The sequence below is a fragment of the Salmo salar genome, chromosome 13 (genome assembly GCF_965601325.2).
Source record: "Salmo salar chromosome 13, fSalSal1, whole genome shotgun sequence".
Lineage (NCBI taxonomy): Eukaryota > Metazoa > Chordata > Actinopteri > Salmoniformes > Salmonidae > Salmo > Salmo salar.
In genome coordinates, this window is record NC_138303.1 from 32,345,079 (window position 1) to 32,370,039 (window position 24,961).

At 43.7% G+C, this 24,961-nt stretch overlaps 2 protein-coding genes and 1 non-coding gene across 19 annotated transcripts in view; 1 reads left to right on the forward strand and 2 right to left on the reverse strand.

Annotated features, from left to right (window-relative positions):
* Window positions 1–217: 217 nt before the first annotated feature.
* LOC106566878 (cyclin-dependent kinase 11B) lies at window positions 218–19,179 on the reverse strand. Of its 16 annotated transcripts, none has more exons than XM_045693133.2 (21): window positions 19,104–19,171; window positions 18,414–18,450; window positions 17,900–18,033; window positions 17,323–17,462; window positions 16,989–17,116; window positions 16,716–16,860; window positions 16,065–16,243; window positions 15,790–15,918; window positions 15,581–15,679; window positions 15,279–15,380; window positions 15,075–15,149; window positions 14,656–14,876; window positions 14,337–14,427; window positions 12,638–12,759; window positions 12,318–12,423; window positions 11,905–12,026; window positions 11,578–11,685; window positions 10,611–10,727; window positions 7,076–7,224; window positions 1,072–1,261; window positions 218–859 (listed from the first exon to the last, which is right to left on the reverse strand). In XM_045693133.2, exons 3-21 carry the CDS (start codon window positions 18,008–18,010, stop codon window positions 767–769), a joined length of 2,427 nt encoding a protein of 808 aa, XP_045549089.1. In that variant the 5' UTR covers window positions 18,011–18,033; window positions 18,414–18,450; window positions 19,104–19,171; the 3' UTR covers window positions 218–766. The 16 variants fall into 16 exon arrangements, with proteins under 16 accessions (XP_045549089.1, XP_013990870.1, XP_013990872.1 ...); XM_014135395.3 differs by having other exon boundaries at window positions 16,989–17,167; XM_014135397.3 differs by having other exon boundaries at window positions 16,989–17,167; window positions 17,900–18,030; window positions 19,104–19,131.
* trnaa-ugc (transfer RNA alanine (anticodon UGC)) lies at window positions 4,996–5,071 on the forward strand. Its single transcript has one exon. It is a non-coding gene; the product is annotated as a tRNA-Ala (tRNA).
* A 125-nt stretch (window positions 19,180–19,304) lies between the features above and the next one.
* The window catches only part of LOC106566879 (solute carrier family 35 member E2A), a 45,461-nt gene continuing 39,804 nt past the window's right edge, over window positions 19,305–24,961 (reverse strand). For both annotated transcript variants that reach the window (XM_014135407.3, XM_014135406.3), the window contains exon 9: window positions 19,305–24,897. In XM_014135407.3, the coding sequence (XP_013990882.1) occupies window positions 24,660–24,897 (238 nt within the window). In that variant the 3' untranslated portion in view covers window positions 19,305–24,659. The remainder of the gene's footprint in view (window positions 24,898–24,961) is intronic.

Here is a 24,961-nt window from a genome sequence, read left to right on the forward strand (position 1 = left end):
GCCACTTCAACAACAAATACAATCAGGAGCTCTTTCCCCGAAATGTCCTGAGACAAAGTGTGCAGTGCAAAAGAGGACATCACTCTTGGACGGTTACTATAGAGCCGGGTTCAAGGCTGGAATTTTTGTTGGACTCTACGTCCTTTCTTTTTTCCTTTGGCAGGCAGTGTGTGGTGCTGTTTGCTTAGCTCAGACAGCATTTATAAATGCCAGCAAAAGAGTTTTACATTTTATTTCTAGCAAAAACATGTCCTGGTATGTTAGCCGTCAGTCACACAGTTAAGTCCTTACAATATGATGGATTGACATGGATCTAACGTTGCTTCATTATTATACAGTAGCTCCAGTACTCAGGAAATACCATCCACTTAAAATCTGATCCTTTTCCGCAGTGTAAAAAAAACACGGAAAACAAAACAAAAAGACATGAGCTAAGCTACTGACAAATTGTAGTTCGGTTTCGATGCACTTGTCACGAGTCGAGAATGTTAAAAGAAGTGACGGTTAAACTGTTGGGATTCATCCATACGGAAAGAGACATTAAGCGGATTTGTCCGTGGTTCATGTCATGTAATGACCAGTCTGTACCCTCACAGGGTCATAGTGAGGGCAGTAAGCTGACCCCTGACCCCTGACACCCGAGGCCATTCCCACAATAAGCCCAGCCACATTAAAACCTACATGTCCTATGATTCATTGTCTGGTCAGGTGACCATGCTAGTCTCTCTTTTTGCATACACAGGGTGTCCTGTCCTCCATGTGCAGCTCAGAACTTGAGGCTGAACCCTGGGCCCACAGCAGAAGCCCCTTGGTTGCTGGTGGTTAGATGGAAGCCGGTGTCTTTCAGGTCATCGTCACCCTGGAGAGACGACAAGCCACACACGTTAGCTGATGAGGTACATTGCTGTTATGCCACGAAAATAATGTATTCTAGAACCATAAGTAGTAAGCAGTGGGAGGATGTCTCGACAACACAGAGTGCTGTAGGTCTATAATCTGTGTATGACAGAAACTGAGCTCAGATGTTAAACCCTGGACGACATAGGGATGTAGAGTTCAACCCAGCCTCACCAGCTGACTGTAGCCCAGGCCTCCCTCGGGGGGGCGCGGGCTGGTGCCCCTCTTCACCCTCTGTTGCTCGCTCTTGGCGGGCCAGGTGGGGAACATGGACGGGTCGATGGGCTGCGGCGTCTCCCGGAAATACTCGTGCTTCAGTGCCTCATCCGACAGGATCCTCTTGCTGGGGCAGTAGGTGAGGAACCTTGGGGAAAGGGAAAAAGTCAAGGCCAGGGGTGGCAGAGGTCACTGAAAATGGCAGCACTTCTGTCATCTGTATTAAAGATTTCACAGAGCACATAGGGTCCCTCTCCATAGTCTAAAGCGGCGTCCTTTCCCTCATCTCATCTGAACACAGGGTAAGTGAAAGCAACAAGCCTGACAATGAAATTTTGACCTTCCGGGATTAATAAAGCTGTTTTGAATTGAACGCCTTCCAAGAGTTGTAAAATAACTGGACAGGCAAAAGACAGAAGTTGGAGAGAAGCCGATGAGGAGAAGAAGTCCCCTTTAAAAACTATTGAGATTAGGGCTGACCCTATTTAGTCGACTGGTCGATCGACCAAGATTTATTTAGCGAAGCAGTAGCAAAAATGTTTTAAATACAGTATTGTGTACAAGACACCTGTCTGATTTGCGCCTGTGAGTGGACTGATCTATTGTGATGCCGTGGGGATGGCACAGTCCCATTAGTCTACAACATATGCTACTGAAACTGTATACAGTTATATTACATAACAAATGGTGCAACACTAATAAAAATAATTACTTTATAACAAAATGTGCCTTCTCCCGCGATGGATAGTGGTCGCTGTCCTCGTTTCAGAAGCACATCTGTGCTCTGTTGAATTGGCGCCTTTCCCTAGACCATGTTGCTATGTGCCTAATAGCAAAGTTAACCAGCATAATGGTGTTGAGAACAATACGGCAGAGGCAGCAACAGAATGAGACCAGAAAACAGCCCTTGCCTTACTGTCGATGAAAAATGAGAGGAAACCCAACCTTAATGAGGTTATTGATTATAGACCTATCTGTTAAATATGCCTGGCTTTATACATCAATATATCTACAGAAATAAGACAGGTCCTCCTTCTGTTGCCTGTTTGTTTAATAGCGTACTGATTCCGTGAGCACCAACCCTCATGCAACGACATGTCAAGTAAACAATTTCACAAATTCAGCTTAAAAAAAATAACTAGAATAATCGTCACTGTAATAAAGGATTTACACTTTCCCTTAGAACAGCCTTTGGTATTATTTATCATTTAGTGTTTACACTGTTCCAAAATCATATTTATAATAACAATTACGCTCCTTTTTCTTGATCTCCTTCTTATTGTTATTACTAGGATTATTATGATCATAGGTAGTAGGCGTTATGATATAGGTCAGGCCCCATTGTGCCCGATTCGGACTGGATTAGTTTTAATGGGGAGGTCGGGTAACAAATGATGTGCACGAGCACAAAACACCACATCTGTAATTTGAGTCCCGTTTGAATCCACCATGTCAGTAATTTTTACATGGCAGGAGAGTAACAATTCCAGCCAGCATAGCCTACTGTTTTTTGGCCAACTCCAAGGTCCTCTGATAATACTAGACCTGTGCTAATCAACATCCTTGTGTTTTGAGAGAAAATGTCTGACTGGTGAGAAACTTTGACAGGTGTTGCTTGCGGTTTGCGCATGAAAAAAATAACTGATTCGATAAATTTAACTAAGTTCGCATAAACGATATATGAAATGGCCTACATGTAGCCCATCAATGTTTACAGTGAATGCTTTTGTTTATGTTTTGTGTGTATTAATTGAATATTGCCAAATGCATCAAAATTGCGCTTATTTGATGCATCCCTTGCTGTTAATATTTACACTTAAAATCACACTGACAGAGTCATTACATTTTGGTACACCAGAATTACATTTAATGTCCAATTAAACGCTGCGTTTGCCTTGCAGCATTGTGTTGCAGAGGCAGTTGCAGTGCGTTCGGTGTGGTGTATACGTCAAACTGTATGCTTGACAGAAATGGTAGCAGAAGGTGAATGTTGAACTTTTGTTGCATACATATCCAGATGATGATGCATACTATTTTGCGCAACGACTGTCGGTGTGATCTAAGCGTTAGACTTCCTCATCCATAGACTTAAAATGCATCGCAAGCGCAATTGCACTGTTCAACTCACATCTGAAGGCATTTAGGACGTAGTGCGGATCGCTAAAATCCCCTAATGATTATGATCACACTTCCTCAATTTAAATATTATGGCGACACTACACGAAAGATGGTTTCTAAACCATACCAAACCAAGCTTGAGTTATCACCTGGACATGTTGAAATAATGTATCTTGACGGCTAGAATAAAAATCTCCAGGCTTCCGTCATAACTGTCTATTACAGGGGGCAATTTGGAAATAACTAAATCACGTCCGAATTGTCCTCTGAAATAACAGACATTCTGGAGTAATAATTACAACCAAGCTTCTCTAGTAATACTAATCCTGTGCGAATAGCTCTTCGGACACGTGCACGCGATGCATACATATGTCATGTAAATGAGAGCGGGGGTTGAGGGAATAAGGAATGTTTTTCCTTAACAAATTAGAGATTTCGGTAACAGAATTTTTCTGTCAGAAATGTCTAATTATGTTGCAGCTTCAGTAACATGGACAGTGCGATAAACACTGATGTTCTATGGTGGTCTGCAACAGGGAGGAGAAAGACAACGGGTGCTGGTCAGTCACTGTCTTATTTATTTTTACACAGCGGAGCAAGTCTGAGCCCAGCCCGGCACAATCAAATCAATTGCTAGTCGGACTCCCTCTAGTCATTTGTGTGTCTTAATTATTTAATCAAACAGTGTGCTTAAAGCATCAGACAAGCTCAGTGAATATAGTTGATTTGATTAAAACACATAGGATGTGTCAAATACACTGCTCAAAAAGATAAAGGGAACACTAAAATAACACATCCTAGATCTGAATGAATGAAATAATCTTATTAAATACTTTTTTCTTTACATAGTTGAATGTGCTGACAACAAAATCACACAAAAATAATCAATGGAAATCCAATTTATCAACCCATGGAGGTCTGGATTTGGAGTCGCACTCAAAATTAAAGTGGAAAACCACACTACAGGCTGATCCAACTTTGATGTAATGTCCTTAAAACAAGTCAAAATGAGGCTCAGTAGTGTGTGTGGCCTCCACGTGCGTGTATGACCTCCCTACAACGCCAGGGCATGCTCCTGATGAGGTGGCGGATGGTCTCCTGAGGGATCTCCTCCCAGACCTGGACTAAAGCATCCGCCAACTCCTGGACAGTCTGTGGTGCAACGTGGCGTTGGTGGATGGAGCGAGACATGATGTCCCAGATGTGCTCAATTGGATTCAGGTCTGGGGAACGGGCGGGCCAGTCCATAGCATCAATGCCTTCCTCTTGCACTGACACACTCCAGCCACATGAGGTCTAGCATTGTCTTGCATTAGGAGGAACCCAGGGCCAACCGCACCAGCATATGGTCTCACAAGGGGTCTGAGGATCTCATCTCGGTACCTAATGGCAGTCAGGCTACCTCTAGCGAGCACATGGAGGGCTGTGCGGCCCCCCAAAGAAATGCCACCCCACACCATGACTGACCCACCGCCAAACCGGTCATGCTGGAGGATGTTGCAGGCAGCAGAACGTTCTCCACGGCGTCTCCAGACTCTGTCACATGTGCTCAGTGTGAACCTGCTTTCATCTGTGAAGCGCACAGGGCGCCAGTGGCGAATTTGCCAATCTTGGTGTTCTCTGGCAAATGCCAAACGTCCTGCACGGTGTTGGGCTGTAAGCACAACCCCCACCTGTGGACGTCGGGCCCTGATACCACCCTCATGGAGTCTGTTTCTGACCGTTTGAGCAGACACATGCACATTTGTGGCCTGCTGGAGGTCAGCCTCCCCTGTAGCTCAGTTGGTAGAGCATGGTGTTTGCAACGCCAGGGTTGTGGGTTCGATTCCCACGGGGGGCCAGCACAGAAAAAACAAAATGTATGAAATGAAATGTATGCATTCACTACTGTAAGTCGCTCTGGATAAGAGCGTCTGCTAAATGACTAAAATGTAAATGTAAATTTTGCAGGGCTCTGGCAGTGCTCCTCCTTGCACAAAGGCGGAGGTAGCGGTCCTGCTGCTGGGTTGTTGCCCTCCTACGGCCTCCTCCACATCTCCTGATGTACTGGCCTGTCTCCTGGTAGCGCCTCCATGCTCTGGACACTACGCTGACAGACACAGCAAACCTTCTTGCCACAGCTTGCATTGATGTGCCATCCTGGATGAGCTGCACTACCTGAGCCACTTGTGTGGGTTGTAGACTCCGTCTCATGCTACCACTAGAGTGAAAGCACCGCCTGCATTCGAAAGTGACCAAAACATCAGCCAGGAAGCATAGGAACTGAGAAGTGGTCTGTGGTCACCACCTGCAGAACCACTCCTTTATTGGGGGTGTCTTGCTAATTGCCTATAATTTCCACCTGTTGTTTATTCCATTTGCACAACAGCATGTGAAATTTATTGTCAATCAGTGTTGCTTCCTAAGTGGACAGTTTGATTTCACAGAAGTGTGATTGACTTGGAGTTACATTGTGTTGTTTAAGTGTTCCCTTTATTTTCTTGAGCAGTGTATATGAAAAAATACCAATCGATTGGTCAAAAGAACAGACAACTTTTTTTTGTCAGGGACATCCCTAATTGAGATGCATACTTCCTCTGCAAGGTCAAAAATCAGGTCACAGTCCTAAACTCTCCCCCTACAGCCTGGTGCCATGGAGGAGTGTGATGTTCCAAACTGAAACAGGACTGCCATGTCCATCCGGAAAGCCTACACACTCAATGAACAGACTTACACCAGTCCAGTTCTGCGGCTGAAGGAGGTCCAGCCTCCAGTCCAAACATAGACCACAGGGGGTCAAGGTCTAATGAGACGGCTAGCAGCCACTGGCCAGGGGTCACTGCACTTCCTGGGTCATGTGACTGTTGCAGCATTCCACTCAGTTGGACTGGTGTCAAACTTCACCCAAAAGCTGACCCCAGCCCCTCCCTTGGCCATACATGGCCACCCATTACAGGTGTATGACGCAAATAATAGGGGTGTGAATGTTTAAACTAAATTGAGATCGTTAGCGTTTAGAAAAAAAACCCTAACTGAAAAACAATGTTACAAAATGTAATTCACTGTGCAGTTATCACAAAACATATTCTTTGCCGTGTTATAGCCTAACTAGATGATATGCTATAAAGGCCTAGGGAAAGTTGTGCATTTAAATAAAGGTGAACTTAAGGATACTTTGGTAAATATGTGAGATACAGATTACCAAGACATATGCACATGGTTCTTTCTGCCTCCCTCAACCTCTCTCCATCTTGCTGGCTCGCCTGCTACTTTTCTTCGCCGATGATGCGAGTGTGTTCAGTCTTCGGTCAGTTGCGTGTAAAATATCCTAACATTAATTTATGAAAGGCCCTGCTTTAATGCAGTTGTGAGACACAGGCAAGCAAAGATAAAAACCAAAGCTGTGAAATGCAATACAGGTCTGGAGGAGGGCTGAGGTACTTTGATGCAATGCCAAAACACTACTTCTCTGTCCTGTTTATAGTCAGCTTGCCAAGAGTGCAGTGACTGAAGCAGAAGACATGGAGAGCATATCACAGGGCAGGCCTGACAGCAGACACATTACATCAAGGCATAGCAATGCTGATGTTAAATCCCCCCTGCTGAAAGAGCAAAGACCACATTGGCACAGACACACAAGTCTTTCAGGTTGATGGATAATTAAGAATAAGGTACAAAAAAAATGCATTCTCTCACTTTAGATACACTGCACAGTTGAGGTTGAATTTCGAGTAAGTCTGAGGTTTGGTGTAAAGGTGAGTTAGGTCAGGTTTTTTTTAATAGGTTAGTAATGAATGGTGTTGTAACTAATCATGTGGTTGAAATGGTTAGGGGTAAGTGCAAGTCTGAAGTTGAGTAGACGTACTTGTTCATGAGGTCGAAGCCCTGGTCTGAAAGCAGGGCTCCGAAGCGCTTGCGCATGTTGTTGTAGGGGTACTCTGTGAAAGTCATCTTCTTCACGGCAGGGAGTTCGTTGTAGCCCGGCCAAATCTTCTCGCTGGGCGACCCCAAGTCCTGGTGAGAACACGCATCAACACACAGACAGAGATATTATGTGTATATGAAGGGTGGTCCCCATTTTGTCTGGTATGTTCTGAACTGCTAAGTGAGGAGTACTGGAGCACAGTTAAGACCACATGTTTTAATCTGAGTTTTACGTCACACTGTCTAAAAGAGACTGGGTCATTGAACCGCAGTCACTTTCTGAAAAATAGATTGTGCCGTCAAATTAAATCCATTTAATCCGACTATATTATATTCCTAACTCTGCAACCCTGTGGGGAGATCATAAAAACTGCAAAACTCACAAAAACGTGGTGGCTATCAAGAATGTATGCAGATGTACAGTACCAGTCAAAAGTTTGGACACACCTACTCATTCAAGGGTTTTTCTTTCTTTTTTTTTTAAAACAATGTTCACATTGTAGAATAATAGTGAAGACATCAAAACTATGAACACATGGAATCATGAAGACACCAAAAAAGTTAAATCAAAATATATTTGATATTCTTCAAAGTAGTCACCCTTTGCCTTGACAGCTTTGCACACTATTGGCACTCTCAACCAGCTTCACCTGGAATGCTTTTCCAAGTCTCGAAGGAGTTCCCACATATGCTGAGCACACCGGCTCCAACGCTCGTCAGATGTGGCAGGGCTTGCAAACTATTACGGACTACAAAGGGAAGCACAGCCGCGAGCTGCCCAGTGACACAAGCCTATCAGATGAGCCAAATAACTTCTATGCTAGCTTCAAGTCAAGCAACACCAATTTGCATACCGCCCCAACAGATCCACAGATGATGCCATCTCTATTGCACTCCACACTGCCCTTTCACACCTGGATAAAAGGAACACCTACGTGAGAATGCTATTCATTGACTACAGCTCAGCGTTCAACACCATAGTGCCCTCAAAGCTCATAACTAAGCTAAGGACCCTGGGACTAAACACGTCCCTCTGCAACCAGATCCTGGACTTCCTGACGGGCCTCCCCCAGGTGATAAGGGTAGGTAACAACACGCTGATCCTCAACACAGAGGCCCCTCAGGGATGCGTGCTCAGTCCCCTCTTGTACTCCCTGTTCACCCATGACCGCATGGCCAAGCACGACTCCAACACCATCATTAAGTTTGCTGATGACAACAGTAGTAGGCCTGATCACCAACAAGACAGCCTATAGGGAGGAGGTCAGAGACCTGGCCATGTGGTGCCAGGATAACAATCTCTCCCTCAACGTGATCAAGAAAAAAAAGAGATGATTGTGGACTACAGAAAAGGAGGAGCGAGTATGCCCCCATTCTCATCAACAGAGCTGTAGTGGAGCAGGTTGAGAGCTTCAAGTTCCTTGGTGTCCACATCACCAAACTAACATGGTCCAAACACACCAAGACAGTCGTGAAGACGGCACGACAATGCCTATTCCCCCAAAGGAGACTGAAAAGATTTGGCATGGGTCCTCAGATCCTCAAAAAGTTATACAGCTGCACCATCGAATCATGACTGGTTGCATCACCGCCTGGTACGGCAACTGCTCGGCCTCCAACCACAAGGCACTACAGAAGGCTAGTGCCTTGCCAGTACATCACTGGGGCCAAGCTTCCTGCCATCCAGTACCTCCATACCCAGCGGTGTCAGAGAAAGGCCCAAAAAATTGCCAAAGACTCCAGCCACCCTAGTAAAAGACTTTCTCTCTGCTACCACACGGCAAGCAGTGACAGAGAGCCAAGTCTAGGTCCAAAAGGCTTCTTAACAAGCCATAAGACTTAACAGCTAAACAAATGGCTACCCGGACTATTTGCCTTGTCCCCTCCTCCCATTTTTACACTGCTGCTACTCTTGTTTATTATCCATGCATTGTCACTTTACCTCTACCTACATGTACATATTACCTCAACTAACCGTTACTGTATATAGCCTCGCTACTGTTATTTTATTGTTGCTCCTTAGTACATTTTTTTACTTAACTTTCTTAGTAAATACTTTAACCCTTTTTATTTTCTTAAAACTGCGTTGTTGGTTAAGGGCTTGTAAGTTAGCGTTTCACTGTAAGGTCTACACCTTGTTGTAGTCGGCGCATGTGACAAATACAATTTGACTTGATTTTGATGGCTGGTTTACCTTCACTCTGTGGTCTAAATCATCCCAAACTATCTCAATTGGGTTACGGTTGGGTGATTGTGGAGGCCAGGTCATCTGATGCAGCACTCCATCACTATCTTTCTTGGTCAAATAGCCTTTACACAGCCTAGAGGTGTGTTGGGTCATTGTGCTGTTGAAAAACAAATGATAGTCCCACTAAGCGCAAACCAGAGGAGAGCATATCTCTGCAGAATGCTGTGGTAGCCATGCTGGTTAACTGTGCCTTGAATTCTAAATAAATCAGACAGTATCACCAGCAAAGCACCCCCACACCTCCATGCATCATGGTGGGAACCACATTTGCGGACATCATCCCATCACCTACGCTGCGTCTCAACAACAAAAAAATCTCAAATGTGAACTCCTCAGACCAAAGGACAGATTTCCATTGCTCGTGTTTCTTGGCCCAAGTAAGTCTCTTCTTATTGGTGTCCTCTAGTAGTGTTTTCTTTGCAGCAATTTGACCATAAAGGACTGATTCAAGCAGTCTCCTCTGAACAGTAGATGTTGAGATGTGTCTGTTACTTGAACTCTGTGAAGCATTTATTTGGACTGCAATCTGAGGCTGGTAACTCTAATAAACTTATCCTCTGCAGCAGAGGTAACTCTGGGTCTTCCATTCCTGTGACGGTCCTCATGATAGCCAGTTTCAAAATATTGCATTATGGTTTATTCGACTGCACTTGAAGAAAATGTCAAAGGTCTTGAACTGTTCCAGATTTACTGACCCTGATGTCTTAAAGTAATGACGAACTGTCGTTTCTCTTTGCTTATTTGAGCTGTTCTTGCCATAATATGGACTTTGTCTTTTACCAAATATGGCTATCTTCTGTATACCACCCCTACCTTGTCACAACACAACCGATTGGCTCAAACATTAAGGAAAGAAATTTCACAAATTAACTTTTAACAAGGCACACCTGTTAATTGAAATGCATTCCAGGTGACTACCTCATGAAGCTGGTTGAGAGAATGCCAAGAGCGTGCAAGCTGTCAAAGGCATAAGGTGGCTACTTTCAAGAACCTTAAATATATTTTGATATGTTTAATACTTTTTTGGTTACTACATGATTCCATGTGTTATTTCATAGTTTTGATGTCTTCACTATTAGTCTACAATGTAGAAAAAAGGAAAAATAAGGAAAAACCCTGGGATGAGTAGTGGTGTCCAAACTTTTGACTGGTACTGTAGGAGTGGGGTAAAGTGCTATTACGTTCCAGACAGTATGAAAATGGGACTTCTTGATCAAAATTAGCTAACCTTAAATATCTTGTTAATTTGGTCGATTTCAGATTTTCCAGGGAAGAGAGGTTTCTGGGTAAGGAGCTCTCCAAATATGCAGCCCACAGACCACAAGTCCACAGCTGTGGAGTACTCCTGTGGAGAGAAAAACATGCTAAAACCACAGTATTCCAAGGAACAGACAGCACTACATGAGTCTGGGTTGGAGTGTTTAGTCTGGGCGAGGGCAAGCCTTGACTTGGTGCTGCATATATGTAGTCTTGGGATATGTTCAGAACCATACTTCTACAATATTTGAAGGTGTATGAAGTATGTGTTGCGTTGTCTGGCTGTGGCAAGGTTCTCAGTCAGGTAGGGACTTGTTTAGGGTTTAGAATGGGACCATTTTGACTGTAGAGGGTCTTTGATGTTTGAGACATTTTGACTCAGTTGTTTTGCGTCTTTGTAGAGCAGAGGTATTTTGACATAGTATTCTTGTGTCTCCGAATGCAGGTGTGTATTCTCGTTCCCAGCCACTTCCGCCCAAATGCAAAGAGTCTGGTAGACCAACACGCCAAACTTGGCCTTCATTAGCCAATATAGAAAGACCATCAGAAGCTCCCGGTGCATAGGCTTCATCTATCAACCAATCGTTTCCCACAACACCTTCCCCCTAACCCTCCCCATATGCTAGTACACCACAAGCACAGAGCTACCTACACCTCGCAGTCATGTGATTCGCAAAAATGTTATGACAAATACTTCACTCAGTAATGTCACTCCCATATAATTCTATGGTCATTCCCACCAAGGCCAAATTTGAATCATTGATGTACCAGGCTTATATGCAATGTGCTCAATAGCCTGGGAACGAGGTTAATTACTGTGTGGCTATGTTGCCCGAGACACTGATCAAAAGATCGGTTTTGCATGTCATCCAACAATTTATCATTAGGATTTGGGGAGGGTAAACTGATTCCAGATCTGTGCTCAAGTTCCGACTCACTTTGGCTCCCAGCAGCAGCTCTGGAGAACGGTACCACAGTGTCACCACCACAGGCGTATAGGGCTTCAGGGGAGAACCATACTCACGGGCCAGACCAAAGTCCCCCACCTAGAAGAGCGCAACAAACATCACAAAGATGCCTATGAGGCAAGCACACCCTCTCACACACATTAACGTCATTATTCTTTGTCATCAACAAGCCTAGAGCCAAGTATTTCTTCATCCGAGCCATGGATGACCTAATCCTCATCTGAAGTTCCCAACCCACAGTGGTTTTAATATAAATGGGACATAGCATAACATAATACAAGAAGATATCTATGGCACCTTAAGGATCCCCTTGTGGCTGAGCAGCAGGTTGGAGGTCTTCAGGTCGCGGTGGAGGATCCAGTTGTCGTGGAGATGGCGGACGCCTCGCAGCAGTTGGATCATCAGGGTCTTCACTTCACCTGAGGCCAACGAAAAAGAGGAAACAAGAGACATGAGTTCATAAACATTAAAACAATCATTTAAACCCCAGACCACATCGTCTGGGAAGAAGTACTAACCCTTGTGGTAGCATGGTCACCACAGAAGCATGACAACATTTGCTAGGTAAACAAAGGGAACCCACCAGAGCTCACATTTCATTTCTATTCCAAACAGAGCACCACTTACCTAGCCACATGATATGGGAAAATGGCTGGTGGACATTTGCATACCGCATTAAGTCCAACTCAAACTGTATCCCACAAAGTTACCTGGCAGGAAAGGCTGTTTCATGGTCTCCATCAAGCTCTTCAGGTCGTGCTCCACGTAGTTCATAACAATGTAGATCTTGTCCATGTTGCTTCCAACAACGATTTCCTAACATGGGAGAAAACGTGATTAAGTACGAGTTCAGCTAGCACTAGTATACATTGCTCTTATCCATTTTATTACTTGAATTTGTGCTACCCTTTCAGATGAAAGAAGCTATACAAAACTAATTTCGAAATATTGGAGGGGGGCTTCCTCTAAATCAGGTGTGTGCCACTCACCATAGAAATAGAAGACCAATATGTATTTCTATGCTCCTCACCCTGACAGTGACGATGTTGGGGTGCTGGGCCTTCAGAATGGTGTTGATCTCTCTCAGAGACGTGATGGGGAAACCTTCTTTCTCCTTCTCCATCTTCAAACGCTTCAAGGCCACAATCTCATCTGAAAGGGAAAGGTGTGTTTTAGTGTGTGTCCGAGTCCAGGGATGGATTGGAAATCGATTGCAAGGTAGCCCACAGTGACTTTGGAATGAATTCATACCCCTTGACTTTTTCAACATTTTGTTACGTTACAGCCTTATTCTAAAATGGATTAAATAGGTTTTTTCCCCCCTCAATCTACACACAATACCCCATAATGACAAAGCAAAAACAGGTTTTTAGAAGTGTTGGCAAATGTAATAAAAATAAATATCACGTAAGTATTCAGACCATTTACTCAGTACTTTGTTGAAGCACCTTTGGCAGCGATTACAAGCTTGGCACACTTGTATTTGGGGAGTTTCTCCCATTCTTCTCTGCAGATCCTGTCAAGCTCTGTCAGGTTGAATGGGGAGCATTGCTGCACACCTATTTTCAGGTCTCTCCAGATATGTTTGACCGGGTTCAAGTCCGGGCTCTGGCTGGGCCACTCAAGGACATTCAGAGACTTGTCCCGAAGCCACTCCTGCATTGTCTTGGCTGTGTGCTTAGGGTTGTTGTCCTGCTGGAAGGGGAACCTTCGCCCCAGTCAAAGGTCCTGAGCAGGTTTTCATCAAGGATCTCTCTGTATTTTGCTCCGTTCATCTTTCCCTCGATCCCGACTAGTCTCACAGTCCCTGCCGCTGAAAAACATCCCCACAGCATGACGCTGCCACCACCTTGCTTCACCATTGGGATGGTGCCAGGTTTCCTCCAGATGTGATACTTGGCATTCAGGCCTAAGATTTCAATGTTGGTTTAATCAGACCAGAGAATCTTGTTTCTCCTGGTCTGAGAGTCCTTTAGGTGCCATTTGGCAAATTCCAAGCGGGCTGTCATGTGCCTTTTACTGAGGAGTGGCTTCCGTCTGGGCACTAGCATAAAGACCTGATTGGTGGAATTCTGCAGAGTTGTTGTCCTTCTGGAAGGTTCTCCCATCTCCACAGAGGAACTCTGGAGCTCTTTCAGATGACCATCGGTTCTTGGTCACCTCCTTGACCAAAGCCCTTCTCCCCCGATCGCTCAATTTGGCCGGGCGGCCAGCTCTAGGAAAAGTCTTGGTGGTTCCAAAGTTCTTCCATTTAAGAATGATGGAGGCCACTGTGTTCCTGGGGGCCTTCAATGCTGCAGAAAGTTTTTGGTACCCTTCCCCAGATCTGTGACTCGACAATTCTTTCTCGGAACTCTACAGACAATTCCTTCAACCCCATGGTTTGGTTTTTGCTCTGTCATGCACTGTCAACTGTGGGACCTTATATAAACAGGTATGTGCCTTTCCAAATCATATCCAATCAACTGAATTTACCACAGGTGGACTCCAATCAAGATGTAGAAACATCTCAAGGATGATCAATGGAAACAGGATGCACCTGAGCTCAATTTCAAGTCTCATAGCAAAGAGTCTGAATACTTATGTATGTAAGGTATTTCTGTTCTTCAATTTGTAATACATTTGCAAAAAAAAAAAGTGTAGAATGATGAGGAAATAAGAATAAGGCTGTAAAGTAACAAAATGTGGAAAAAGTGAAGGTGTCTGAATACTTTCCGAATGAACTGTACCTGTTTTTTTGTCCTTGGCCCTGTACACCACGCCGTAGGTCCCTTCCTCGATACGATTAAGACACTGGAACTCCTCGACACTGCGACACCCCTGGAAAAGACAAGAAACCAATGTCAATCAATACGTCTCTATATGATTTGCGTGTGTGTACAGGTATGGGTCAAATTTGTTTTCGTTTTCTGTCAAATACTTGAGCATTTCTTGAAATATTCTAATGGACCCCAATATACTGGGTAAGCTAGGTCAAGCGCTCCTCAGGTATTTGAAATAAAACAAACATGTATTTGACCCAGGTGTGGTGTGCTGCCAAACACAGACCTGTAGAGCTGGCAGGTACTTGGGCAGCTCCTTCTTTAGCTCCACCGGGGAGATGGGAGGAGAGTCAGGGATGTAGTTCTCCTCAGGTTCAGGGGTGGCTGAGTGGGAGTGAGACACCGACTGGGGGGTAACATCTCCCTCCCCTGCTTCCTCCTCCTCCTCGTCCTCTTCCTCCTCCTCTCCACTTTCCTCAGTGTCATGGTCAAATCGGGACTCAGGCACTGGGATGGTTAATGAGGGGGCAGTTATAACTTATAGAAAAATAACAAAATAGTATCTAGCAGCTGGTTGAGTATACCTCCTAACCCTTTAGATAAACAAGCTTCAAGACCAGTCAAAACAAGCTTTACACTTAGACATGACATAATAATACCTGTTCAAATGACTGCCACCAGACAAATGGGGTGTGAAATGCCTACCTGGGGCAATATGGTTGCTGTTCCCTCTTTCTTCCTCAAACTCCTCCTCAGACCGCTCGTCTTCACTCACGTCACCTGAAACACAGACAATGGGTGGGTCAGAGCCATGTCACCGTGACAACACCGTAATGGTAGTCAGGGATAAGACACGCACACGATCACACACACAAATCACAATAACAGAGACAGACAAATTCAGCAGACCTGCAGTCTGGTCAGATTCTCCTGAGCCCGAACCCGATTCCTCTTCCTCGCTGCTAGATCCATCATCATTCTCCTCCTCATCATCAGAGCCTGACCCTGAAACTAGGAAAGGGAAGTCCACTCTGTCACCACCAAACTACCCACATGGACATAACAAGATGTGTCGACTGAATATCTATAAACAGAACTCTGTTACTGATTAAATCAGTGGTAGTTTGCTTTTGTTTCATTCCTTTTTTGTGATGCCAATCTGGTGTAAAATGACAGTGGGGTATGTTGCGACTGTAAATGAGTGTGTCTACCTAAGGAGGACTCTCCTGTACTGGTCTTCCTCTCGCTGTCACTGATGTCCTGGAGGTCAGAGAGAAGGTCCTTGTCCTCAGGCTTCTCATCCTTTGCCGCTGGACCACAAACACAAGCACCGCATTATAAGTCATGGATTTAATTTATTTTGACGCTAACTACCACCAAAGCAATATTATCTAAAAACAACTTCATTGGTTAGTCTCACCACCAGTTCTGTGCGGCTCGCTGTTTTGCTCCAGTCTATCCCGGGGAGCCTGGTTGGGGCTGCGACTGCGGTGGCTCTGTTTGGGCTTGTCACCGTACTCATCGGGCAGCGCACGGTGGGGGCCCGGAACTGTCAGAGGGGGACAACACATTTAGCTTCCTTCACCAACAGCGTGCCCTTAGATACATCAAAAGACGTACATCATTCACACACACTCTAAAGCTATAAACTTTAATCTTATGTGTGTGTGCGAATATGCATGTGTGAAGCCTGACCTTCTCGCCGCACCTCGCGCTCTTTCCGGCGCACCTCTGCCCTTCTCTCCCTCTCCTTCTGCTCACGCTGCTCCTTCTGTTGCTGCTCACGGAGCTTGCGGTCCCTCTCGCGCTGGCGCTCCACCTGCTCCAACCTGTCCCTGTAGTCCGGGGAAGACGGGGGAATCCTGTCAGGAGCTCTCCAGAAACCCAAAAGTCACCCACCCCACACCGTTAATGTCTGCTTCAGGGAAGGGGAAGAGTACAGTATACAGTGTGACGGGGAAGAGTACAGTATACAGTGTGACAGGTAACTGCACAGTAAACGTGATGACTGAGCAGTGACTGAGGATCTGCAAGTTTAAAAGTAGACTAAGCAATATGACATCACAAGACAGTGGGGCAATATGCATTAATAAAAAAAAAATGCAGATGTTTTTTTTTGGTAGTCTTTGCTCTTGAAACTTTTGTTCCAACTTGCCCCACTCTTGGGGGTCATATTCTGATAGAGGTGTACAGTATGAGATGCCACTGATTAACAGACATGTTGAGAACTTCATATGTTTGAACACAAGTGATTTGTTCTGTTGTACATATTTGATAAAACAATCCACGCTAATACACCCAACTGTGTGTGTGCGTGTGTGTATGGTCACAGTAGTCGGTGGTCACCTCTCTCTGCGGGATTGTGCTCTGGCCTGTTCCCTGCGTTTCTGCCTCTCCCAGTCTCGCCGGGCCTTGTCTTGCTCCTCCCACTGCCGCTTTCTGCGCTCACTCTCCCTGTCCTTGTCTTTGGGCCGAACGCGTTTCCCTGCTGCTGTGATAAATACAAAATGTGATAGAGTGCTAATAGGTGCTACATATGCATAAATACAGTTTAACACTACATGATCCAGTCCCTATGCAGCATTCTACAGCGATACACGTCCCAGGATGGCAACGTACCTCCTTCAGCAGAGTGACTGCGGCGGCGTCTCTTGTCCTTTCTTTTCTCCTCCTTTCTGTGGTGAGATTTGTCTTTTCTGGTTATTTGCTGGGGAGGCTTTATTGCCAGCGATTCATCCTCTTCTCCCCTGGAATTGGGAAGACTGTCTAGTGCCAACGACTCAACAAACAGGCTGCCCCTGTGCATAGCAGGGTGGCGTTCAGTTGGGACAAAAATGGGAGAAAATGTATTCAAAAGGAATAAGTTCAGTTTTGAAACACATTTTTTCTCCATTATCTGGCCCGCCTGAACGTGACCCCAATTCCCAAAGCTCTTTTTTCGTATCCCCTTTACCTGTCCTCTGTGGAATCTTCCCGTATGTACGGGGAATTCCGGATTGTTATTTCCATTTTTTTATCCTGTAGTTCTCCTTCTTCCGGAGTGTCCCGTTTGGCTTCCCGATCATCCGTCTGTGGAACAGGGCACGGAACGCACTGGACAAGACATGAGAAAGAGGGGACATTATACCCATTCCCCAAAAAAATCATGTTAAAAAAAAAAGTATGTTAACCATAACAATGATTGATTGCACATATGGTAAGATCACGATAAAGTTTGAGGCACTGGTACAGGTATAGCTCCAGTCTGTGATACATTTCGATAAACATGATCAAGTCAAAATGGGAACCAGCATCCTCTGATGGGGGAAGAGAAACAATGTGCCCCAAATCAACCCCTAGACCCTTGTCAGGTGGAGATCTGAGCTATCGGATGTGTGTAAGTAATATGGCAAACATTTCACCTAGTTTATCAGGGGGGCAAGGTGGAGCCATTTCCACATTCCTTATCCCAATCTATTTTCAGATCTCCCCAAGTGTATAGGGGGTACTAGGGTCCGTTTGGGGCACCACAGCCTTTCTCTTCCGTTTACATTTTTCAGACGTTTGGGCTCCGTACTCTCCTCCAGCTCCCGTCTGCGTTTCTTCTCTTGGAGAATTTCGTCGAGTGTTTTCACTTTCCAGGTGTCCTTTTCGTCCCCCATCAGCACCCGCTCGCCACCGCCTGCTACAGAGACAGAGACCCCCTGCTTCAGACTAACATGGAAGGCAATGGAAGAGCAGTGTGCACTGGTGTCATGTTAGTGGCAACTGTGGTATTCATGTGCAAAGATTTCATTTCTGTTCATTAGGCATGTGATGTAGGCCTGCATGTAGCCTTTGGACAGTACATTCCACAGTTCAATGCATGCTTTTCATGATTTGCGCAAAGGTGTACATAGCCACACAAACAATTTCACACCTCGGGACAAGAGGGTTGTACGAATAAGAATTTGATGTGTAATAGTCAAGATGGGTCTTGCCCAGGATATAGAAAAAAGGTTCCATCGTATAAGGGTTGTATGGGAGAGGAGGCTCAAGTTTGTAGCCTATAATTTCTGTTGTTACCTGAGTAGCGCCTCGTATCTTATCCATAGCAGTTTCACTGGTACAAAATTTTAAAAAATCCCAAAAATGGAAGGAAAACGTCGGTGTGATAGAAGGGGGGAGAGAAGTCAAAGTCAAATAGAGATATCTACACACACGTTGCGTGAAACCGCACTGTGTAATGCTAAATGTGAACTGAATCTATGAAAAGTTACTCGCCGACACTCCTTACTGCCTAACTAGCTTTAATTCACCAGTTAGCAAGCTAAGCCCGTTGTCATAAATAAACCAACTCTAAACGTTACGTGATACCAATTAACGTACTATAGCTTACAGCTAACAGTAGCGTAAGCAAAATTCTCAATTACTAGTACCTACTGTATACAAATACGTGGCGGACGTTAGTTAACATCTGAAAGTGTACCTAGCTGCATGCGTCTTGTAACTAGTAAGCTAGTCAGAGCTCGATAGATAGATAGATAGATAGATAGATAGATAGATAGATAGATAGATAGATAGAAGAGCTCCGGTCAGGTGCTAAAGTATGCTAATAAGCTAACATTAGCATTGGCGAGACCTGAAGGAGCTGGTGACAATACGTTTTAGTTTTTTCAGGAGAAAATTTAATTGAAATTCGTCTCCTCTCAATAAATCTGAAGCGGGTTAACTGAAAACGTTTTAATCCTTTGCATTACAAACGATTAAACAAACCTGAAATATGCTCCGCGCAATCTTGCACAACCGGAAGACTCAAACGCTTCCTTCTTCTTCTAAAGGTCATACAATTACTTCCAGCTAATATTTCTTCGCTGGTTTTTGAAGCTACTGCCTTACTGCCACCACCTGGACAGGAGTTGCAACTGTTTCTAGGTGCAAAACGACAGATACAGTACAAGCAAACAAAAAACATAATGCAGAAGAAAAATATATTTTATTAATCATGTGCATAACATTATCGATTATTAAACATCATTACATCTCAGATAAAATTAACATGAACAGCTCCCCAAAATATACAATTAGGATCCTCATTGACAATTTTAGTGAACATTACCCCTTTTCACAATATTTTTTTTGTTATATTAGCAGTAGGTCTATTTTGATATATTTTCATCCCTTACCGGGGATTGACATTAAGGGTTGCCCTATTGCCTGGGGCAAGTGAATTGAGTAGTCGTGCAAGCCTGCCCTGAGGTTGCCCCATTGAGTAGGCAATTTTTTTTTAATGTGAAAATAACCAAACTGAAAATAATTCCAGTAGTCTAAAAACAGATCATTCTGGTTCCTCCCATTTGTATAAGTGAAATACAGACAATTTGTGGTATTTATGGCAGTCAGGCAAGTTGAGCCAGCTCTGAATTCCAGTACTGATTTTTTGATTGTTACCCTATGTTTAGGTGGCATTTCTGCAAGTAAATAGCTCATTTGCATTTTCTGCAAGTGATCATAACCTTCAGGCAGCCAAAACTCCTGTCTTGCCCGATGGTTTGGTGCCTTTCAGACTTGAATGTCAATCTCTGCTTACTCCTACACAATACTTTTCCCTTTCATCCTTGTGACTCACAGATTGAGGTATAATATTGTGAATTGTGACATATTGCTATTAAATTACAAAAGTGGTGATAAATCAGTGTAAAACTATGTCTGGTTCATATGACAACCAACACAATCATTTTGGGGAATGCATCAACATGAAATCTTAGTCCACAGGTTTCTTTAAAAAACGACAGAGGCCTCTCTTTCACGAGTGATACAGTACTTAGAAAATACAACCAAAAAACGAGTTTCTGAGCAAATTCTCAGAGAATGAGATGAAAAAGGTCACCTGGTGAGAATTTCACTTAACAGTAGAAATTATGTAGCATTCGATATAGCCCATCGGTTAAACATTTTGAAGTCTACAGTAAAAATCTTAATTACAGTAATCATATCAACACTGGACCATCAGTGAAAATCACATTTTGGCAAGAACATGAATTCAGAGAAATAGCCCTAAAGGCACAATTCATGTGCAAGTAAAGTGGCACTTGTAAAATAATTAAGAAAACAAAATCAGTCAACAGGAGTCAGAAAGAACTTGCAACTTGTAGCTATAAACATTGATTGATTACAATAGTCAGGGAACACAAGATTACATTGTAGTCAAATTCACATAAATGATCTGTCCAAACTTGAGACATCCACATATTGGGAACTTTCCTTTGCTGAACTTGTTGTTAGTCTGAGAAAAGCACCACACCATAACAAAACCAAGGAAATGCCAGTGCCATTCACTCAAGCAAACAGACACATTTCCTTTTTATGTCAGCTTCCCCTTACAAAATGTAGTCAGTTCTGTAGTTTCGCTTTATCCTATCCAACTGACCACACTTTCACTATAGACAAAGGACAAAAAATTAGATCCAGTTTCACTAAACCTATGCTCAATAGTGAGGTTGAATAAGATTAGGTTGGAATCGAAACCTTGCACCTAGCTCTTTCAATCCACAGGACTGCCATTTTCTAATTAAGTTGGCAACTCCATCTATCCAGGATACTCTGGGGTGTAAATCAAACACACCAAACAAATCTGCAAGAATTGAATTCCAGCCGTGTCAGGGGTGCACAACTCCAGGGGCGTATTCATTATGCCAATTTTGTTTAACATTTTTTTTTTAAACGGAAGCAAACAGAAGGGAGGGACCTACCTGAATTTGTCCAATAGAAACTCTTGTTTTGCTTTATTTTGCTTCCGATTAGTTCTTAAACGGTTTCTGTAATGAAGATGCCCGTCCTTGGGGGCCGATGTACTGCTGGTTTTTGTTTCTCCCTGGTGCTTAATTGCTAAAATAGCCAGGGAAGTCACACACCTGGTTATGCCGGTATTATTCAGTTACAAGGCAAGGACGAGAACCAGGATAGAATGCAGGAGATGTACACCCACTGTCTGCTCGCTTATTCTCTGTCTACAGGCAGGCAATGGAGTAAATCAGTCCTTGTAGATTCCTCAACAGAATTGATATAATTGAGCTTGTTTAATGCAAATATTAGATTACATCACCCAAATGGTAATATAGAGAAATGACAGAGGAAATGGTTAAAATGGTTGAGACCTTGGGCGTTTCACAACCCGAATGACTAAAATTAAATGTGCTGTTAAAAAAGAATGCAAAGACAATAAAGGAATGTACTCAAGGCAAATAACAGTTTCATGTACAGTACTTGAAATACAGCACTACTTGAAGGACAGCACTTTAAATAAAGTACATCAAGTCATTGGCACCATACAGTGAAGTCCCTTTTAAAGCCAAATATTCAACTGACTCATAGCAAATAACAGGATTCAATGTGGCACATAAAGTAAGAGATGGGTGTGGAAGGCTACACAATGCCACAACATCCCAAATCAATCTCTCTATAAATAAACTGAAGGAATCTTTCAGGTTTCGTGCAAGAAAAAGAACAAACAACAATAGTGTCAAAGCAAGTTTTGAGAATATTTTTTTTATAGGTGAATTTGTAAGAACTGCAGATGATATGATCTCCGCAGACTGCACTCAAGGCTTTCAAATATTTCACATTGCTGTGAGAAGTTCAGTGTCAAAAGTGAGCTTTGGGAAAACAAACTCTCTACCTCTTCTCCCCTGAGGGTAAGACACACCTTTGTAGTCAGGCTAATGCCTCAAATATTTGCTTTTCACTTGTGAATAGTTGGTAAACAGCTGAGCTAATGCCCTATTGGAATTAATAAATGCCTTAACTGTTCTACATTATGATGGACGGTGGCTAATGAATCTGGAGAATAAAGCTGTTTTGTCAACGAGAATATGTGCCCATAACCATTATTTATTTTAAGACCAATGGAAAAAATAAAATCATAAAGGCAAGTATGCAGAAAAGAATAGGCTTGTATTGAACCACTTCCACCAATGAACATTGAGAGAAATCCTGAATTTTCACATTGTTTGAAAACAGGCGAAGGAATGGAACAACAAAAGGAATTGACAGTGTAACAGTGAAGTGAAGTCTGAAGGTCTGGCCATCTGGCCGAGTGCTTGTTTAAACACACCAGACCAGGGGCCTCATTTATCAACTATGCATACATTTCTTACTCAATTCTGGCATACTTGGGAGATTCTAGGATTTACGTCAGGGCCGGATTACCAAACGGTCAAACAGGGCACATGCCCAGGGGCCCAGAACCTTTTTTGGGTTGTGGATCCCCTGGAGGTCAGGAGCCCCCAAGACAGCAAATTATAGAACAAATCTGTACAATTGCAGGAAATAAGCTTTAAACTGCAACATTTTCTCTCAGCCTCATGGAGAAAATGTGAACAATAGCATGAGATGAGCTATAAAAAAGCAAATTTTTATCACTGACCCATGTCAAATAGCATAGAATTGGAGGAAATTAGCTTTAAAACTTGTTTAGCATTATTAAACAGAATTATTACTATTTAAAACAATTATGGGGGCCAAAATGCGGTAGTCCGGCACTGATTTGCCTGTGCAACAAAATTATTGCCATTTATCAAACTGTGGCACGGAACATAATCACGTTTTCATTGATACACTATATTTGTGTGTTCGTGAACAACCTCGCCTGGAAAACCTATTGATTCACTTATGGTAACAACAACGCCTTCATTTGCTGTTTGATTTGGAGATGTTGGAACTGGGCCATGATAGTTGCAAAAGAAAGCGCAATGGCAAATGTGAACACATTTCTGTAGAGGTGTGGGCAGAATGTTTTAATCTTTTGTAGTGACAATTCTTTACAAAAAATGCATACCGCCTATAGCGAGTGCCAAACACTAGTCGCACATTCTGCAAGATTTGTCTATTGAACAATTTAAAACTAAATGCTTCCTACAGCCCACACTTCCATGCAAAATACAAATTGTTGTTAAATATTTTCTTTATAAATACATGATTGTGTTTCTATCTCCTGCCTTGGTATATGCTCGGAGATTAAGGGTGTGTTCGTAAATTCAATCTAGAGTGTCAGAGGGGGTGCTCAGAGGAGGTGCTCAGAGGGCGATCGTAAATTCAAAGCGTTGTCAGATTGTCCGTTCGTAAATTCAGAGTGTTTCGCTCTCAGAGTGCACACTGGATGTTCTGGCCAAGCAGTAGGGTTGATCTGAGCGTTCTGACCACACAATGGCAGTCAAGCACCTAAGCTAACTGGCTAATTTTGGCTAGCTTGCTAACTATTTACAGACACAAATGAGAGAACAGCTCACTCTGACCATTTTACTGGTCCTAGCAGAGCTAGTTAGGCTGTTCTTATGTTATCCAGAGGGTTGGTGACTAACGGTGCTGCTGGCAACAATTTAATTATGCTTTTTGCCGACGTTTACTGACACCGGCCATATTCAACGGGCGTTCGTAAATTCCTCAGTTATTCTGCGCTCTGGCACACAGACAAGAAAGAAATAACAATATTTGCTTACAATATAGTTGATCAACCACTAGAAGTAGTGTGTACGCTTGGCTTGAGATTTGCGTGGAGATACTCACACTTTCCCGTCAAGTTCAAAATGGATAAACACCAAACTTTGAGGCCTAACTGGCGCAGGAAAGTTTAGTCTTTTTTTGTGTGCATGCAACTTTGATAAATGAGGCCCCAGGGGTGGGCAAACAACGGCCTGGCCGGATCCGGCCCATGAGCCCATTCAATCCGACCCACAGGAGGGAAAAATAAACAAATTAAAATAAGTAGTTTTTTGGGGAGGGGGGAAATTGTTTTGGGTTAAAAAATAAAACACTCCAGGCCACACTTGAACGTCTAAAACTAGATAGAAAGTATGTCGAAATATAAATGGACCTATACATTTAAAAATAACTGGAATGTTTCTGGCCCAAAAATAGATTTTGACAAACAAAAATAAATCTGTGTGGCCTCCGTTCAATTTAGAAATCCGGATGTGGCCCTCAAGCCAAAAAGTTTGCTCACACCTGCACCAGTCCACAGTCAAACAGTGGTCCGCGGTCAGACCACACACTAAGACAAGTTCACATAGGTATCAGAGAATGGATCAAAGTGAGGCCGAATGAAACCTCAAGAGAAACCAGCCTCTCAAATGGACCATTCCTACTGAACGAAACCTCACTTGAGTGACAGATCCTTCTACCATGCTATGATGACCTTTGACTTCCCTCATTCGTCGTAATACTGGCGCGAGTCAAAACATGGTCTAGTCAAATCGTCTGCGTATCAGGTTCTACATGATCAAAGTTAGAGAGAAGAGACCTCTTTGGTCTCTCCCCCTTGGTCTCCTGGGGAGTCTATCGGTCCGATGCTTTGAGCTTGTGATCCTGCAGTAGTGGTTTGTAGTTGTGGCCCTGAGCCTGGGCGTGGGCCAGGGCCTTTAAGGTGTGTCTCTGAAACTGCTTGGCCTTGTTGTACAGCAGCACGCCCACAAACACTAGGGCTGTGCCGGCAGCGCTGAGCACCGTGATGTGGTTGCTGAACAAGATGATGCTCAGCCAGACAGACAAGGCGTGCTTCACTGTGCTGGCTACACTGTGGAGGCAAGGTGAGGGTGTTAGACGCTGCTGCAGGCCGCAATAAATATTTATTGAATGTG

Excerpts from the sequence above, each read along its gene's own strand:
- LOC106566878 (XM_014135394.3), bottom strand. The coding sequence starts at position 19,173 with ATGACCTTTAGAAGAAGAAGGAAGCGTTTGAGTCTTCCGGTTGTGCAA. Across the intron at positions 17,463-17,899 it reads AGCCCAAACGTCTGAAAAAT|TGCGTTCCGTGCCCTGTTCC; the intron begins GTAAACGGAAGA and ends TGTCTTGTCCAG. Across the intron at positions 17,168-17,322 it reads GAAGATTCCACAGAGGACAG|GGGCAGCCTGTTTGTTGAGT; the intron begins GTAAAGGGGATA and ends TGCTATGCACAG.